At 46.4% G+C, this 16,247-nt stretch overlaps 4 protein-coding genes across 7 annotated transcripts in view; 2 read left to right on the top strand and 2 right to left on the bottom strand.

Moving 5' to 3' along the window:
* The window catches only part of LOC126926771 (uncharacterized), a 77,699-nt gene extending 74,394 nt beyond the window's left edge, over positions 1–3,305 (bottom strand). The window contains exon 1 of the mRNA XM_050743108.1: positions 474–3,305. Within this exon, the coding sequence (XP_050599065.1) occupies positions 474–3,292 (2,819 nt within the window). The 5' untranslated portion in view covers positions 3,293–3,305. The remainder of the gene's footprint in view (positions 1–473) is intronic.
* LOC126926770 (uncharacterized) overlaps positions 1–3,627 on the top strand; it is a 77,767-nt gene extending 74,140 nt beyond the window's left edge. Inside the window, exon 2 of the mRNA XM_050743107.1 lies at positions 3,335–3,627. Coding sequence (XP_050599064.1) covers positions 3,335–3,348 — 14 coding nt within the window. The 3' untranslated portion in view covers positions 3,349–3,627. The remainder of the gene's footprint in view (positions 1–3,334) is intronic.
* LOC126926781 (uncharacterized) overlaps positions 1–12,954 on the bottom strand; it is a 77,511-nt gene extending 64,557 nt beyond the window's left edge. The window contains exons 1-3 of one of the 4 annotated variants that reach the window (XR_007714858.1): positions 12,094–12,187; positions 11,302–11,372; positions 9,992–11,184 (exon numbers count right to left, since the gene is read on the bottom strand). Coding sequence is in view for 1 of the 4 variants with exons in the window: in XM_050743121.1 (XP_050599078.1) it covers positions 10,180–11,372; positions 12,094–12,151 (1,251 nt within the window). In the remaining 3 variants the exon portion in view is untranslated. Of the gene's footprint in view, positions 1–9,968 lie in introns of those variants that run through there. The other 3 variants (XR_007714857.1, XM_050743121.1, XR_007714856.1) reach the window with 3 other exon arrangements.
* Positions 4,167–9,296, top strand: LOC126926913 (uncharacterized). The gene is made up of 2 exons (XM_050743229.1): positions 4,167–5,184; positions 5,713–9,296. Exons 1-2 carry the CDS (start codon positions 4,167–4,169, stop codon positions 9,294–9,296), a joined length of 4,602 nt encoding a protein of 1,533 aa, XP_050599186.1.
* Positions 12,955–16,247: the final 3,293 nt, after the last annotated feature.

The raw sequence follows: 16,247 nt of genomic DNA, 5'->3' as shown, positions 1-16,247 counted from the left end.
AACAATTAACAACTTTATCGCACGCAGATAATATAGATGTATACAATATAGAGCAAGGCTCTTACAATTGAGCTTAGTCTCTTGGTGGACGTAGCACGATATTATACTTAATAAAATAAGCGAATGTTTGGCTATGTCGCGGATCGACTTGAATTGGCGTTCAGAATTTGACTCAAAGTGTAACGTTCGACGCGTCACAAGGAACTGATCGACTTTTGATGATTTCTTTGTCTCATCTTTAAGACGACCCCCACTATACTTAGGTCACGCCACCGTTCGCGCCTATGATCACGTATGTCTGTTCTTGCGTGGAAAACGTAACGGACCAAATTCGACGTTTCGAGAACTCGCTGCTTGGCGACAGCTATGCGCTCGTCGATACATTGTATATGATCCGGCGGTCAGATAAGACGATCTGACTGAGACACTGTAGGGCCGCGAGTGACGGTTAGAAAATACAGCCTGTGTTAAGCCTCGTGGCGTAACATCCTCCCCCCGTTGAGAGGGTACCGATCAAATGATATGGTGTGTCGTCGGACTCGTCTGGATCTGGGTGAATGGGTAAGGGGACCAGTCTTTTGACGCCACGATCCAGGGTAGTTGTTGCCGTCTGCACGGTAGCGGTCCGTATGATTCCGTCGACTCCTGGATGGACCTTGATCACGCGGCCCAAAGGCCATTGCATGGATGGTACGTTATCCTCCCTGAGGACTACTACGGTGCCTACTCGGATGTCGTGACTGCCCTTGCTCCATTTATTTCGGATGTTCAGCTCGTTCAGGTATTCTCGATGCCAGCGGCGCCAGACATGTTGTTTGACCCTTTGAATGTGTTGCCAGCTGGAGAGACGATTGGATGGAGTGTCCCGGAAATCTCGTTCTCGAAAGCTTGTTAGTGCATCTCCGATGAGGAAGTGACCGGGAGTAAGGACAAGAAGATCGTTTGGGTCAGATGATATTGGAGTCAGAGGACGGGAGTTGAGGATAGACTCGATTTCAATGATCAGTGTGTTCAAATTTTCGTATGTTAAGAGCTCGTTACCTGCGACACGTCTGAGATGTCGTTTGAAGGACTTCACCGCAGCCTCCCACAGCCCGCCAATGTGAGGTGAGTTGGGAGGAATGAAGTGCCATTCGATTCGTCGATCGGCTAAAAAGGACTGAATCTTTACCTTATGATCGTCGGACTGCAGGAGGTTTCGGAGCTCTCGTAATTCATTGTTGGCGCCAACGAAGTTGGTGCCGTTGTCAGAATAAATTGTTACACAGAATCCTCGGCGAGCGATGAATCTTCGCAGAGCAGCAATGAAGGCCTCGCTAGTGAGATCGGTGACCAGCTCGAGGTGGACTGCTTTAACTGCAAGGCATACGAAGATTGCTACATATACCTTGATTTTTCGTCGGTTGCGATCCTTTCGTTCCTTGATGTAGAACGGTCCGCAATAATCGATTCCGACGTTAGTAAATGGACGAGATTCCGTTATCCGTGCAGCTGGAAGGTCGCCCATTACGTACTCTACTGGAGGTGGATTGGCTCGGCAGCAACGTACGCACTTCTTCAGCGTGCTCCAAACTTGACTACGGCCGTCGATAGGCCAGTAAGATCTCCTTAAGGCATATAAGGTAGCTTGAGTTCCGGAGTGGAGATTTAGGAGGTGTTCATGCTCGATTATGAGTGCTGTAACTGAGGATTTGGGTAGAATGATTGGGTGTTTTTGAGTGAAGGGCATTGGTGAATGACTGAGTCGGCCTCCGACTCGCAATATCTCGTCCTTGTCCAGAAATGGATTGAGTCGTTGCAGCTTCCCCTTCACTGCAGCATTTCGATCTGTGCGGAGAGTACGTATTTCATCTGGAAAATAACAGAGTTGTAACAATTTGACCAATTTGTTATGCGCATCGGTTAAATCATGTGTGGTTAGAGGTCCCCCCCGATCCTGTTTTTGCCTCCATCTGAGGCAACGAGCGGCAATTCTTATCAGCTTGGGCCAAGAAGAATATCTCTCCAGTAGACTGTGGTCAGGCGGAGTCACGGACAGACATGTTGCCTTCTTTTGCTCTGGTATTTCAACTAATGGTATTGGGTTCCACGACGGCCAGTATTTTTCAGGTTGTTGGAGCCATTCTGGTCCATGTTGCCAAATGGTAGATCGCAGGAAGTCTCGGGGTGATTGGCCTCGAGATATGAGATCGGCAGGGTTATCGGTAGTGGGAATGTGGCGCCAATCTGAGGTGTGAGTCTTTTGTTGAATCTCTGTCACACGATTGGCGACGAAGGTTTTCAGCGTGTGAGGTGATGTATTAATCCAGTGTAGAACGATTGTAGAATCAGTCCAGTAAACGGTCCGAGAAATGTTGCTTGGTAACGCTTGAAGAACTGTAGTGGCCAATGATGCGAGAAGAAGTGCTCCACTTAGTTCCAGCCTTGGAATGGTTTGTGATTTGAGTGGAGCCACCTTTGATCTTGCAGTGAGGAGTCGTGTCCAAACATGACCATCCGGAGCGATGGTGCGAAGGTAGACGCATGCCCCGTACGCCCTTTCGCTGGCGTCGCAGAATCCGTGTAATTCGATTTCCGCTGCAGTCTTGATTATAGTTTTACGTGGAAACTTCACGTTATTTAGCAAAGGTAGCTGTGAATAATATTTGCTCCATTCTGTGTGTACGTCAGCCGGAAGAGATTCGTCCCAGTCAAGTTTTAAAGTCCAAAGTCGTTGGAGCAACATCTTAGCGCGAACAATCACTGGTGCCAGTAATCCAAGAGGGTCGTAGATCTTGGCAATTTCGGAGCTGATTGTTCTCTTCGTAATTCGAGAGGCGGTAGGATTGATTTTGACGGAATATAGGATCGAATCGTCAAAGGAATTCCAAACAACACCCAGAGTTTTGAAAGTTTGCGATTCGCCTAGTAGCAGCTTATCGTTTATGTCCTGCTCGGAAAGTCCTCGTAACAGTGCCCGGTCGTTCGCTGCCCATTTTCGGATGTTTAAGCCGGCTAGTTTAAGCAATTCTATGAGCTCCGTTCTCAGTAGTTGTGCCTCGTTCTTTGTATCGGCTCCTGTGAGAACATCGTCGACGTAGAAGTCTCGCTGTAAGACCATCGCTGCTCGTGGGTATCGATGTCCCTCGTCGTCTGCCAGTTGTTTGAGGCACCGAATGGCTAGATAGGGGGCCGCTGACAGCCCGAATGTCACTGTGTTAAGTTGATAGGTGTCAACTTCTCCGTCAGAGTTGCGCCACAAGATTTGTTGGAATTTCCGATCCTCTGGACGCACAAGAAATTGTCGATACATCTTTTCGACATCGCCTGTGTTACGCCACTAGGCTTAACACAGGCTGTATTTTCTAACCGTCACTCGCGGCCCTACAATGTCTCAGTCAGATCGTCTTATCTGACCGCCGGATCATATACAATGTATCGACGAGCGCGTAGCTGTCGCCAAGCAGCGAGTTCTCGAAACGTCGAATTTGGTCCGTTACGTTTTCCACGCAAGAACAGACATACGTGATCATAGGCGCGAACGGTGGCGTGACCTAAGTATAGTGGGGGTCGTCTTAAAGATGAAACAAAGAAATCATCTAAAGTCGATCAGTTCCTTGTGACGCGTCGAACGTTACACATTGAGTCAAAGATCTAACGCCGAATTTCTAACATTAAGTCTCATACCGTGCTACTCTATTATTGCAGCGTGATAAGTTATTAAGTGTTTATATCTATTCATTCGTGTATATTAAGTGTTGGAAATATAAATTTTAACTCTGTGAGCCACAGTGTTATCATACCTGAATCACCCCTATTATCTTAATCGAAATACGGGGATCGAACTATTCGTGGTGTCGATCATTCTGATCGTAACGGGAATTTACGACTCCCGTTGGCGCATATTCTAACGACCGCGTCTCCCCGCGATAGCTCGAAAATACATGGTCCTTCGAGCCGGATCACGTGCCATCAAAGAAGTGCACTGACCAGTGACTATACAGTGTCACGTGAAATCCACATTCCAACACCTTAGTCAACTGACCAAAGGAGCCGCCACCGGAGAGGAACACCTCCTTCGTTCAGCATCTACACGAGCCCACGCCACACTGTAGCGAGTAAAAACCGACTCTCTGACCAACGCCCATTTGATCCAGGTAAGATCGTTCCTACCATTAAAATCAAATATGGCCCAACCTGACTCGATCAGCACATTGAGGCGGAGACGAAGCGGCCTCGCCAACCGCTTTACAATCACGAAACGCCAACTCGATGAATACGAAGAGTCTGGTCAAGTAGACAACGGCTACTTAGTATCTTGCCGTCAAGCGTTCGACGACGTCTGGAAGAAGTTACTCGCGGTTCAAGACGAGTTAGAAGGGTTAGATGAAGGGGAAGTCGATCGGGCCGCCGCGTTGTATCAAGAGAGGCTGGAGATTGACGTACGGTTCACAGGTCTCCTTGATAAAATACCCGCACCAAACCCCTCTCCGACTAAAACGCGCGATTCAGGCGTGAAGCCCGAGCCGACATCACTTACCTTACCAGAGGTCCGCGCTCCTCCGTTCGACGGTGCCCTCGAGAACTGGACCTATTTTTATGACACGTTCTCATCCACTGTAGATCGTAATGAAAATTTAACGAATGTCCAGAAATTTCAATATCTACGCGCAGCTATCACTGGACGGGCCGCACGGAGCATCCAATCATTGGAACCCACAGATGCCAACTACCCCATCGCGCTTAACACATTGAAGGAGAAATTTAATTGCCCCCTCCGGATCTGTATGCGTCATTGGGAATTGATGCGCAGTTATCCCGAAATAGAAAAGGAAACTCCTGAAGCCATTGAGGATTTGATGGAAACCATCAGCGTAAATCTCAAAGCGCTCGAAAGATTAGGACAGTCTGTAACTTCAGATGTAGTACTTATCGAGTTGATCGCGTCAAAATTGCCTTCGTCTAGTATGCGTAAATGGCAACGTACGTTGCCAAATCAGGAAGTACCTTCCTACCATCAGCTGATGGAATTCCTAAAAACACGAGCCAACGGGAATCAGCTCCTCTCTAAAGTAACGAAAACAAAGGAGCCACCCCCCAAACCTCATCGTCGCCGATATAACCTACCACATGGACGAACCTATGCTACAACCAGCAGGGCGCTGGTGTGTCCGACCTGCGACGGACCCCACAACCTCAGAGACTGTAAAGTTTTCAAAGCCAAATCAACCATAGAACGCCTTCAACTCGTAAAAATGGCATCGCTGTGTACAAACTGTCTAGGCAACGGACATTCGATAACACAGTGCACCGCGCGTTCGTGTCATATCTGCGGGCGACGACATCATACGTACCTACACCGAGAACAAATACAAGAAAATTCGCGGTCGTCGAGCAGTCGTTCATCGAGCGGTCGGTCGTCGTCAGACAGTCGTTCATCAAGCGGTCGATCGTCGGGATGTCGTTCATCGTACGAACGATCCTCTCATGGACAATCGCCATCCGGATCATCGAAGTCGCGTTCGGTCCACCATTCGAGACGACCCGCCAAACATTCAAATAACCCTACACCTTCGGCTCCAAGCGATACAAAAGTTCACACTTCGTATGAGTCACGCGCATCACGGACCAAGGGTAATGTTCCAGAATCCTCGTCCAAAACCCAACCAGGTCAAAACTGACTAGACAAACGGGCCGCAAAGGAAGGGACCGAAACGACACATATATCTCTAGACGTTACGCCGCATCATGATCTGCTGGTCACAGCACAGATCGATGTGCTAGACAAGAGGGCATCTCCAATTCGAGCCAGAGCACTGCTAGATACTGGCTCTAGTATGAATTTCATGACTGAGAAATTCGCAAACTCCCTCGGTATAAAACGAAAGAGATGTTCGGTCCCAATCGGAGCCCTCGACGACTTGACCACTATCGCAAGGAGCCAACTAACGACAACCATTGTTTCTATGGATGGCAAATATGAACGCACAGCAACGTTTTTAGTAATCCCAACAATATCATCGGCAGTCCCAGACCACCCAATCGATCGGTCCGCTCTCCAGATACCCAAAAATCTAAAATTAGCCGATCCAACATTTCACATACCAAGCCCTATCGAAATATTATTGAGCTCGGGACCAACGTTAGCCTCATTATGTGTCGGGCAGATTAAAATATCACAATCCATCGATACTGAGTTATGTTTGCAGAAAACTCGCTTCGGTTGGGTTATCGGGGGGAGCCCATCCACGCAATCGGGCACACATTCGTTTCACATTACCACAGCCGATCTACAAACGGATCTCTCGCGATTTTGGGAAATCGACGAGGGACCATCCACCACACATTTATCGGAAGCGGAATTACAGTGCGAAGAACATTTCCGTAACCATGTCCGACGCAACAAGGAAGGGCGATATATCGTCGCCCTGCCCTTCAACGAGAAGCTTCCCACAATTGGGACATCAAAGTCCGTTGCAATGAGTAGACTCGCCGCTCTTTCTCGCCGGTTCCAACGCGATAAGCAATTCGAAGCCGCGTACAACACGGTGATCCAAGAATATTTAGACTTAGGTCATATGACCAAGATTCCGCACACTCATCCCTCAAATAATGGTTACTATTTGCCGCATCACGGCGTGATAAAGGAATCGAGCAACACCACTAAACTCCGGGTAGTGTTCGATGGATCAGCAATCAGCACCACCGGAGTTTCTCTCAACGACACTCTGCATACCGGACCCAAACTCCAAGAAGATCTGGTTGAGATTCTGCTGAGATTCCGATCACATCAGTATGTCCTAACGGGTGACATCGAGAAGATGTATCGACAAATTCTCGTACGCCCAGACGATCGTAAATATCAACTGATTCTATGGCGCAATTCCAACGGGGAAATCGATACTTATCAGCTCAACACCGTGACCTTCGGACTATCAGCTGCCCCATATTTAGCACTCCGCTGCCTGAAACAATTGGCAGAAGACGAAGGAAATCGATTTCCGCGAGCGTCATCGGTTGTACAGCGTGATTTCTATGTCGACGACGCCCTCACCGGGGCCGATACAAAGGAAGAGTTAATAGCGGTACGACACGAACTCACGGACCTTCTCAGATCGGGCGGCTTAAACATCCGTGAATGGGCATCTAACGATAAGGACATACTGCGTGGACTATCCGAGAGAAAGACAAATCGAACACTACAATTGGGTGAGTCACAGACATTGAAAACTCTAGGTATCTATTGGGATTCCCAGGATGACACAATACTGTACTCAGTTGAACCCACAGCGACCATCACCCGTGTCACAAAGCGATCAATGAGTTCGGTGATAGCCCGAATCTATGATCCATTAGGATTGCTCGCGCCAGTGATTGTCAGAGCCAAAATATTGCTTCAACGCGTCTGGGCATTAAAACTAGACTGGGATGAATCATTGCCATCCGAATTGCATACAGAATGGGACCGATACTATACCCAACTACCCTTGCTTAGTGATATTCGATTTCCTCGCAAAACGGTGGTCAAGGCAGCCACTCAGATAGAACTACACGGTTTTTGCGACGCCAGTGAAAAGGCATACGGGGCATGTATATATCTGCGCAGTCTCAGCTCGGATGGACATATCGAAACCCAATTACTCACCGTGCGATCAAAGGTCGCGCCGCTAAAATCCTTGACAATCCCAAGACTCGAATTAAGCGGAGCATTGCTCCTCACCTCGCTAATGTCCATGGTAAAGAATTCCCTCACTATAGACGTTTCTCGGATCGTTTATTGGACAGATTCGACCATCGTGCTCCAGTGGATCAAGTCCTCGCCACATACGTTAAAAACATTCGTAGCGAACCGCGTGGCCGAGATCCAAACGAAAACCAACATCGCCGATTGGCGGCATGTGCCTACGGATGACAACCCAGCGGATCTGATCTCCCGAGGGCAGGCTCCCAAGGAATTCCTGCGTCCAAACATCTGGAAACACGGACCCGAATGGCTCAAGCAGCAGCAGGAGAACTGGCCGATCTGGATTCCTACACCGTCGGGGGACATCCCGGAACAGAAAAAAACGATCTGTCTAACGACGAATAACAACGATAACCCCCTCCTTCACCGATACTCGTCCTGGACCAGACTAATCAGAGTCGTCGCTTGGTGTCTTCGATGGAAACATAAACAACACCTAGCTGCCCATCTAACAACAGACGAATTAACCAGGGCTCACAACAGGGTGATCAAAATCATACAATCCGGTCATTTTGCGACGGAAATTCGGACACTACAGAAAGATCGAAGCAGGGACGTTGGAGGAAAACTACAACCATTAAATCCCTTCCTCGACGAAGATGGGATATTACGAGTCGGAGGACGACTAACCAACTCTTCTATACCCTTCAATCAAAAATACCCCATTATATTACCCAAAGCATCTGTTACAGAGCTCATCATAAACCAGGAGCATCGGAAAAACCACCACACCGGGACACAAGCCACCCTGTACGCGGTAAGATTGCGCTACTGGCCGATCGACAGTCGTAGCCAAGTGTGGCGTACCATTAAAAGGTGCGTCCGCTGCTGCAGAGCCAACCCGCCACCAGTGGAATATTTGATGGGTGATTTGCCAGAGGCGCGTATTACCGAATCGCGTCCGTTTACGAACGTCGGAATCGACTACTGCGGCCCATTCTACATCAAGGAGAGGAGGGATCGCAACCGACGTAAAATAAAAATATACGCTGCCATATTCGTTTGTCTAGCAACCAAGGCTGTCCATATAGAACTAGTCAGCGATCTAACCACCGACGCTTTCCTAGCCGCTCTACGTCGATTCATTTCGCGGCGAGGACATTGCGCAACCATCCTTACCGACAATGGCACCAATTTCGTCGGGGCCAACCGGGAGCTGCAAGAACTCCGGACCCTATTGCAGTCTGACGACCACAAGGAGAGGGTACAGAATTTTCTCGCCGACCGACAGATACAATGGCGTTTCAACCCTCCAAACTCACCACACTTTGGCGGTTTATGGGAAGCCGCGGTGAAATCCTTCAAGCGCCATCTCATCCGCGTCGTCGGCACGGAGCTATTGACCTTTGAGCACCTTCATACTCTTGTGGTTGAGATTGAAGCCATCCTCAATTCACGCCCACTGACTCCCATATCACCCGATCAGAAAGATCCCCCTGTCCTCACTCCCGGTCATTTTCTAATCGGTGACACACTCACGAGTTTACGGGAGCGTGATTTCAGGACAGTTTCATCAGGACGGTTATCAAGTTGGCAGCGCATCCACCAGATCAAACAGCAGTTCTGGAGCTGATGGCATCGAGAGTACCTCAACGAGCTAACCCGCCGCAATAAATGGGACAAGGGCAAACATGATATCCGAGAAGGCACCGTAGTAGTTCTCAGGGAGGATAACGTACCACCCATGCAATGGCCTTTGGGCCGCGTGATCAAGGTCCATCCAGGAGTCGACGGAATCATACGGACCGCTACCGTGCAGACGGCAACAACTACCCTGGATCGTGGCGTCAAAAGATTGGTCCCCTTACCCATTCACCCAGATCCAGACCCTTCCGACCACCCCCACGGAGCGAAGGAGATTCGCCAGCGACGCACCTGACTCCACACCATATCATTTGATCGGTACTCTCTCAACGGGGGGAGGATGTTACGCCACTAGGCTTAACACAGGCTGTATTTTCTAACCGTCACTCGCGGCCCTACAATGTCTCAGTCAGATCGTCTTATCTGACCGCCGGATCATATACAATGTATCGACGAACGCATAGCTGTCGCCAAGCAGCGAGTTCTCGAAACGTCGAATTTGGTCCGTTACGTTTTCCACGCAAGAACAGACATACGTGATCATAGGCGCGAACGGTGGCGTGACCTAAGTATAGTGGGGGTCGTCTTAAAGATGAAACAAAGAAATCATCTAAAGTCGATCAGTTCCTTGTGACGCGTCGAACGTTACACATTGAGTCAAAGATCTAACGCCGAATTTCTAACATTAAGTCTCATACCGTGCTACTCTATTATTGCAGCGTGATAAGTTATTAAGTGTTTATATCTATTCATTCGTGTATATTAAGTGTTGGAAATATAAATTTTAACTCTGTGAGCCACAGTGTTATCATACCTGAATCACCCCTATTATCTTAATCGAAATACGGGGATCGAACTATTCGTGGTGTCGATCATTCTGATCGTAACGGGAATTTACGACTCCCGTTGGCGCATATTCTAACGACCGCGTCTCCCCGCGATAGCTCGAAAATACAGCCTGTAATGACATACTGATGAAAACGAAATCTTAAAAGGATAAGAAATATGTCGTCTTGTAGTTTCGGTCCCGTATGAAGTACGTCGTTTAATGAAACTCCGGTGGTGGTTGGTGCAGATCCGTCAAACACAACTCGGAGTTTTGTAGTCCGGCTGGATTCTTTGATCACGCCGTGATGTGGCAGAAAATATCCGTCGTCCGTGCAGTGGTCCGTGGTGATCTTCGTCATATGTCCTAATTCCAAGTATTCTTGTATTACGGCGTGATAGTCGGCTTCGAATTGTTTGTCTCGTTGGAATCGACGGCAGAGGGAAGTGAGTCGCTTCATTGCCATGGCTTTCGAAGATCCAAGCGGAGGAGTTGTTTCGTTGAATGGGAGAGCGACAACGTATCGCCCTTCGTTGTTGCGTTGAACGTGATTTCGAAAGTGCTCCTCGCACTGTCGCTCCGCTTCCGAAATTCGTGCGGTGGACGGACCCTCGTTGATTTCCCAAAAACGGGCGAGGTCCGCCTGTAAAGCCGTCGTGGAGGTGTGAAATGCGTATGCTAATGATTGTGAGGTTGGGCTCCCCCCGATGACCCATCCGAATCTCGTCTTTTGCAGACGCAAGTCGGGCCCGTTTGCTTGACTGATATCAAGTTGGCCGACACAGAGTGATGCTAGTGTTGGTCCGGCGCTCAACAATATTTCGATCGGAGCAGGTCTATGGAATCTTGGATCGGCTAATTGGAGATTCCTAGGTATCTGTATTGTTGAGCGATCTACGGGTTGGTTTGGGATCCAAGACGCGATAGTCGGTATGATCAGAAACGTCAAGTTGCGTTCGTATGTGCCGTCAATAGAGGTGATCGTGGCCGTGATGTAGCGTTTCGAGGTCGTCGATAACGTGTTGAGTGCTCCGATTGGGACCGAACATTTCTGTTGATTGAGTTTTAATGAGTTAGCGAGCCTTTCGGCGATAAAGTTCATGCTAGAGCCGGTATCTAGCAGAGCTCTACAACGAACTGGTTGAATTTCATTATTCAAGATGTTGACCTGCGCTGTGACTAACAAGTCGTGTTGCAATGGTTCAAAAGGGAGCGGGGTCGATGAGTCCGTTTTCTGTGGTTCGGTCCCTAACAGGCTCGTCTGATGACGTCATTGTTTTCCGTGTCGTTTAGGACTGGACGATATGGTCGATCCCGATGCCGCCGATCGCGGTAACCGAGATTCGCGTGTCGGGGATGTTCGCGGAGACGTTCGGGGAGACTCTCGGCGAGAATCTCGACGAGACGCTCGGGGAGACGTTCGGGGAGACGCTCGGGGAGACTCTCGGGGAGACTCTCGGCGAGAATACCGGCGAGACGATCGGGGAGACGAAGATGAGCGTTTCGAACGATGTGACGAACGCGGGGACGGTGAACTGGGCGAAGATCGACCGCTGGATGATCGGTCGCTTGACGATCGACCGCTCGATGTTCGGCCGACACGTGTTCGTGTTTTGCTATGCCCCTGGCCTTGATGCAGATACGTGTGATGTCGCTGTCTACAGATGCGACATGATCCCGCGGAGCATTGAGTGAGAGCGTGTCCCTTGCCTAAACAATTGGTACAGAGCGACGCCCTTTTGGCGATTTCCAGGCGTTCTTTGGGCGTCTTCGTTTTGAAGACATGGCAATTCCATAATTCGTGTTGTCCGTGGCAGTTCGGACACAACAACGTATTATGTGTAGTTACGAATGTATAGCTTCGCGGCGTGTCCTGTCGCCGACGGTCGTGTTGATCGGACGCCCCCTTTTTGACGGTTAATGATGAACACGCTCTGTCGCTATTCGTCCGTGTTTTCAGAAAATCTACTAAATGCGTATATGGCGGCAATTTCTTGTCCGGTAGGGTATGTTGCCATTCGCGAACAACGGCTGAGGGTAACTTCGACGTGACAAGCTTTATGAGAATGGCGTTTGACGTGACTGGGTCCCCGAGTCTTTCTAACGCTTGGAGATGTACTTTAACTGTCTCGATAAGATCGTCTATAGCTTCTGGTGTTTCTTTAGTTATTTTGGGATAGTCGAAAAGCAAATCCCAGTGACGCATGCAGATCTGACGGTGGCAGTCGAATTTTTCCCTAAGAGCGTCCATGGCGATTGCGTAATTTGCGTCGGTGATGGGTAATGACTGTATGCTTCGCGCGGCCCAGCCAGTCAGGGCTGTTCGGAGATGATGAAATTTCTGAACCGGTGCTAAATTTTCATTTCTATCTATCGCTGATGAGAAGGCATCGTGAAACGACTGCCAATCTTCGAGGGCGCCATCAAATGTAGGTATGCGAACCTCCGGTAGTTTGAGCGACGCGGACTCGCGGCCGACGGCTGATTCGCCGCTTGTCGACTGTGACGGCGTACTTCGTCGTGTATTGATTAATTGTTTGGCTACTCGGCATTGCAGCCTTTCGTATTCTTCCGCTAGCTCACTGCCGCGCGCGATCTCTCCCTCGTCTAAAGTTACGATCTGGTGTTGTAATGCACGGATTTCCTTCTCGAAGGTTTCTAGACGTTCTTTAATTTGAAGCAAGTCGATCTCGTCCGGACAGCTTGATTGTTCGATGTCTTCCAGTTTTTTTGCGAGGCGTGTAAACTGGGCGCTACAGTAGCCCCGGCGACGACGCAAGTTGGCGAGCTCGTCTCCGGTTGACATTATTTTTTATGTAATTGATAGTGAAATCGTTTGGACTTACTTCTGTTGGCGATTATCCACCTTGCGGTAGGAGGATGTGTGGTTGCGTTTCAACCACCGAATTATACCTCTTCAAATGTGTCGACCCTTAACGTTACTGACTTCGCTGGGGTGGTAACGCTTCCGCTGCTGGTTGTGTTGGATTCACGTGGCACTGTATTGTAGTGGGTGTCACTGGCGTGCACTCTTCACTTGACACTGAATCCGGCTCGAAGGACCATGTAATTTCGAGCTATCGCGGGGAGACGCGGTCGTTAGAATACGCGTCAACGAGAGTCGTAAATTCCCGTTACGATTAGAATAATCGACACCACGAATAGTTCGATCCCCGTATTTCGGTTAGGATAATCGGGGTGGTTGATGCGGTATAACACTGAGAGTCACAGAATTATAATAATATATATTTCCAACAATTAGTCTACACGATTGAAAAGATATAAACAATTAACAACTTTATCGCACGCAGATAATATAGATGTATACAATATAGAGCAAGGCTCTTACAATTGAGCTTAATCTCTTGGTGGACGTAGCACGATATTATACTTAATAAAATAAGCGAATGTTTGGCTATGTCGCGGATCGACTTGAATTGGCGTTCAGAATTTGACTCAAAGTGTAACGTTCGACGTTACAAGTGTAACGTCACAAGGAACTGATCGACTTTTGATGATTTCTTTGTCTCATCTTTAAGACGACCCCCACTATACTTAGGTCACGCCACCGTTCGCGCCTATGATCACGTATGTCTGTTCTTGCGTGGAAAACGTAACGGACCAAATTCGACGTTTCGAGAACTCGCTGCTTGGCGACAGCTATGCGCTCGTCGATACATTGTATATGATCCGGCGGTCAGATAAGACGATCTGACTGAGACATTGTAGGGCCGCGAGTGACGGTTAGAAAATACAGCCTGTGTTAAGCCTCGTGGCGTAACATTAACGTTTATAACATTCTATAAAGTAATAAGCAAACTAAATGAATAGCCTTCATCACGCTGTATATCCTGTTTGCATATTTAATATTAATATCAAAGCTTCCATGCAAAAAGATGTTGTATTTTGCAAGCGTATTTTATTACCGAGTGCATAATAATTCATTAACAATCCCCACGATTTATCGTCACAGTACGAAAGTACGTTCAATAATTTACATTCTGTTTTTAAACAGCCTGTTGTAGCTATACTTTGTTTTCACGTATTTCAAGTAAACATATCATCGATAAATACACCAGTACAAACGCTATTATATCGATGCAAACGTTAAAACATTTTCATCATGGTGAAATGTATTTGGTACATCAATTTTAGCGAATTCAATTAATGTATGACGAATGTTAAGCATTTACTTTGATTCGTTGAGTTTTAAGAATGAAATTAATTAAAATTTCCTTCAATCAAGGTAGATGTAATTTTAACAGAAAATTCCATTAAATTTCTATAAGTATTTCTGTAGTATCGGAAAAAGGATAGGATTAGGATGATTTAGATTTGTAAAATTCTCCTAATACTATTTATTAAGATAAATAAAAATAACAGAGATTAAATGGACAGAGAACGATAAATGTTCAAATTGAACTAAAACACAAAAGTCTTATTCCGTTCAAATCATTCTCGCAACTCTATAACTAACAACTCGATCTCTCTACAACGCTAGCAACTCTACAACTCTCGTCTTCGGCATCTGCACTCGCACGCTCTCGCTTCTCAACTCATACTGCACGCCTTTTGAATTCGTTCTCGCTGGCGTCTCAACTAACACTACCCTTAGCGTCTCTTTGTTTTTTCTCGTCCCATCGAACACGTGTCCCGAAACCCCGTGGCCAGAGTCACGCAGGCTCTTTCCACAAAACTGTCCACTTGAAAGGACCGACGACACATTGATGTACTCGACGACGCCACGGCTCTCGCCACTTTGTATACGGTTCGGCCGATATCTTGGGCCTTTTGCCCACGATACTACATTTCTAATGGTTACTCTTATCCCTATAGATAAAAATTAAAAAGCAAACTATCCTATAAAAATTAACAGATAAGATTATTTTTTCCTGTTAATTTCTATGCCATAATTGCCTCTTCGATTCCCTATTTCTCTACGATTTATTCGTCTCGTACACAATTTTAACGTAATATTTGTAACAACAGACAGAGATACTTAGTTAGATTTAACACGATTCTTTTTTTTCGCTTTTGTTAACAAATTATTCGCAGACCGCAGCTCCTCCTTCGATAAATTTTAATTCTCATTACGTGTACGTACATAAAACGTAGCGAGTACGAAACAATCACAGAATAACGTGATCTTCGATGAGATGCGATGTTTTAATAAGTTCTGATAATAGATGCATCATTAAATATGTAATTGGAAATGGTTGTTAATCGCGAGCATTAAATAATAATGTAATTTGAAAATAAATTAAATTCGATATATTTATACCGAATATATTAAAGACGTTTTAACATCGACATATTCAACATTTACTACTATTTTCCAGGCACAATATCTTCTTGTCGTTACGTATTTGAAACCTCCATAATATCTGAATTTATTTTAGCGGACACAGCAGTATGTAAAAGTTACATTAATAAAAAAAAAAAAAAAAAAAAAAAAAAAAACAACAAATCGCGATTATCTTCGTTAACTTACAAGATACGTATTATTAAATATCCAAAGAACAATTCTAAACAATTTTGCAGAAATAACATTCCAAACAAATATAATACTTATTAATTGATATATTAAATTCGTCGGATGCAATTTTTTAATCGCACATGAAACAAACGTATATTTCTCATTTCGTTGAATTGTTTTCTACATTTAAATTATTCCTGGATAGATGAGAATTATACGAAACTCTCGAAATAAGGAAATAAGCAAAATAAAAAGAAAAAAAGAAGAAAAAAGAGAAGAAACTGGTAGATTTCACTTATCGTTAAACTTATATTCTTAAACCAAGTTAAACTTAGTTCGCCATCTTCGTGATATCACGCAATTCAACAAACTGTCAGATGCAAATACAACGTTAACATAGAATTGTAACGATAAAAGTTATATTCGAAGTTATGGTAATCTCATCTGCTATGACTCATCATTGTGCAACTGTAACTTATACCATTAACAAATCTGTATTTTCAGCCACGTTTCTAACTATAATCGTACATTCCATGTACATAAGTAATGTCCACATTGAGGAACGTATAACGCTTAGTTAATAAATTCGAAACCACATCGTTCGCGTGTAGTCCACGTGAACTATATTTGAATTGTGT

This window comes from Bombus affinis, unplaced genomic scaffold, assembly GCF_024516045.1.
Source record: "Bombus affinis isolate iyBomAffi1 unplaced genomic scaffold, iyBomAffi1.2 ctg00000059.1, whole genome shotgun sequence".
Lineage (NCBI taxonomy): Eukaryota > Metazoa > Arthropoda > Insecta > Hymenoptera > Apidae > Bombus > Bombus affinis.
Note: the sequence above shows the minus strand (reverse complement) of the source record. Positions and strands in the feature narration are given on the sequence as shown.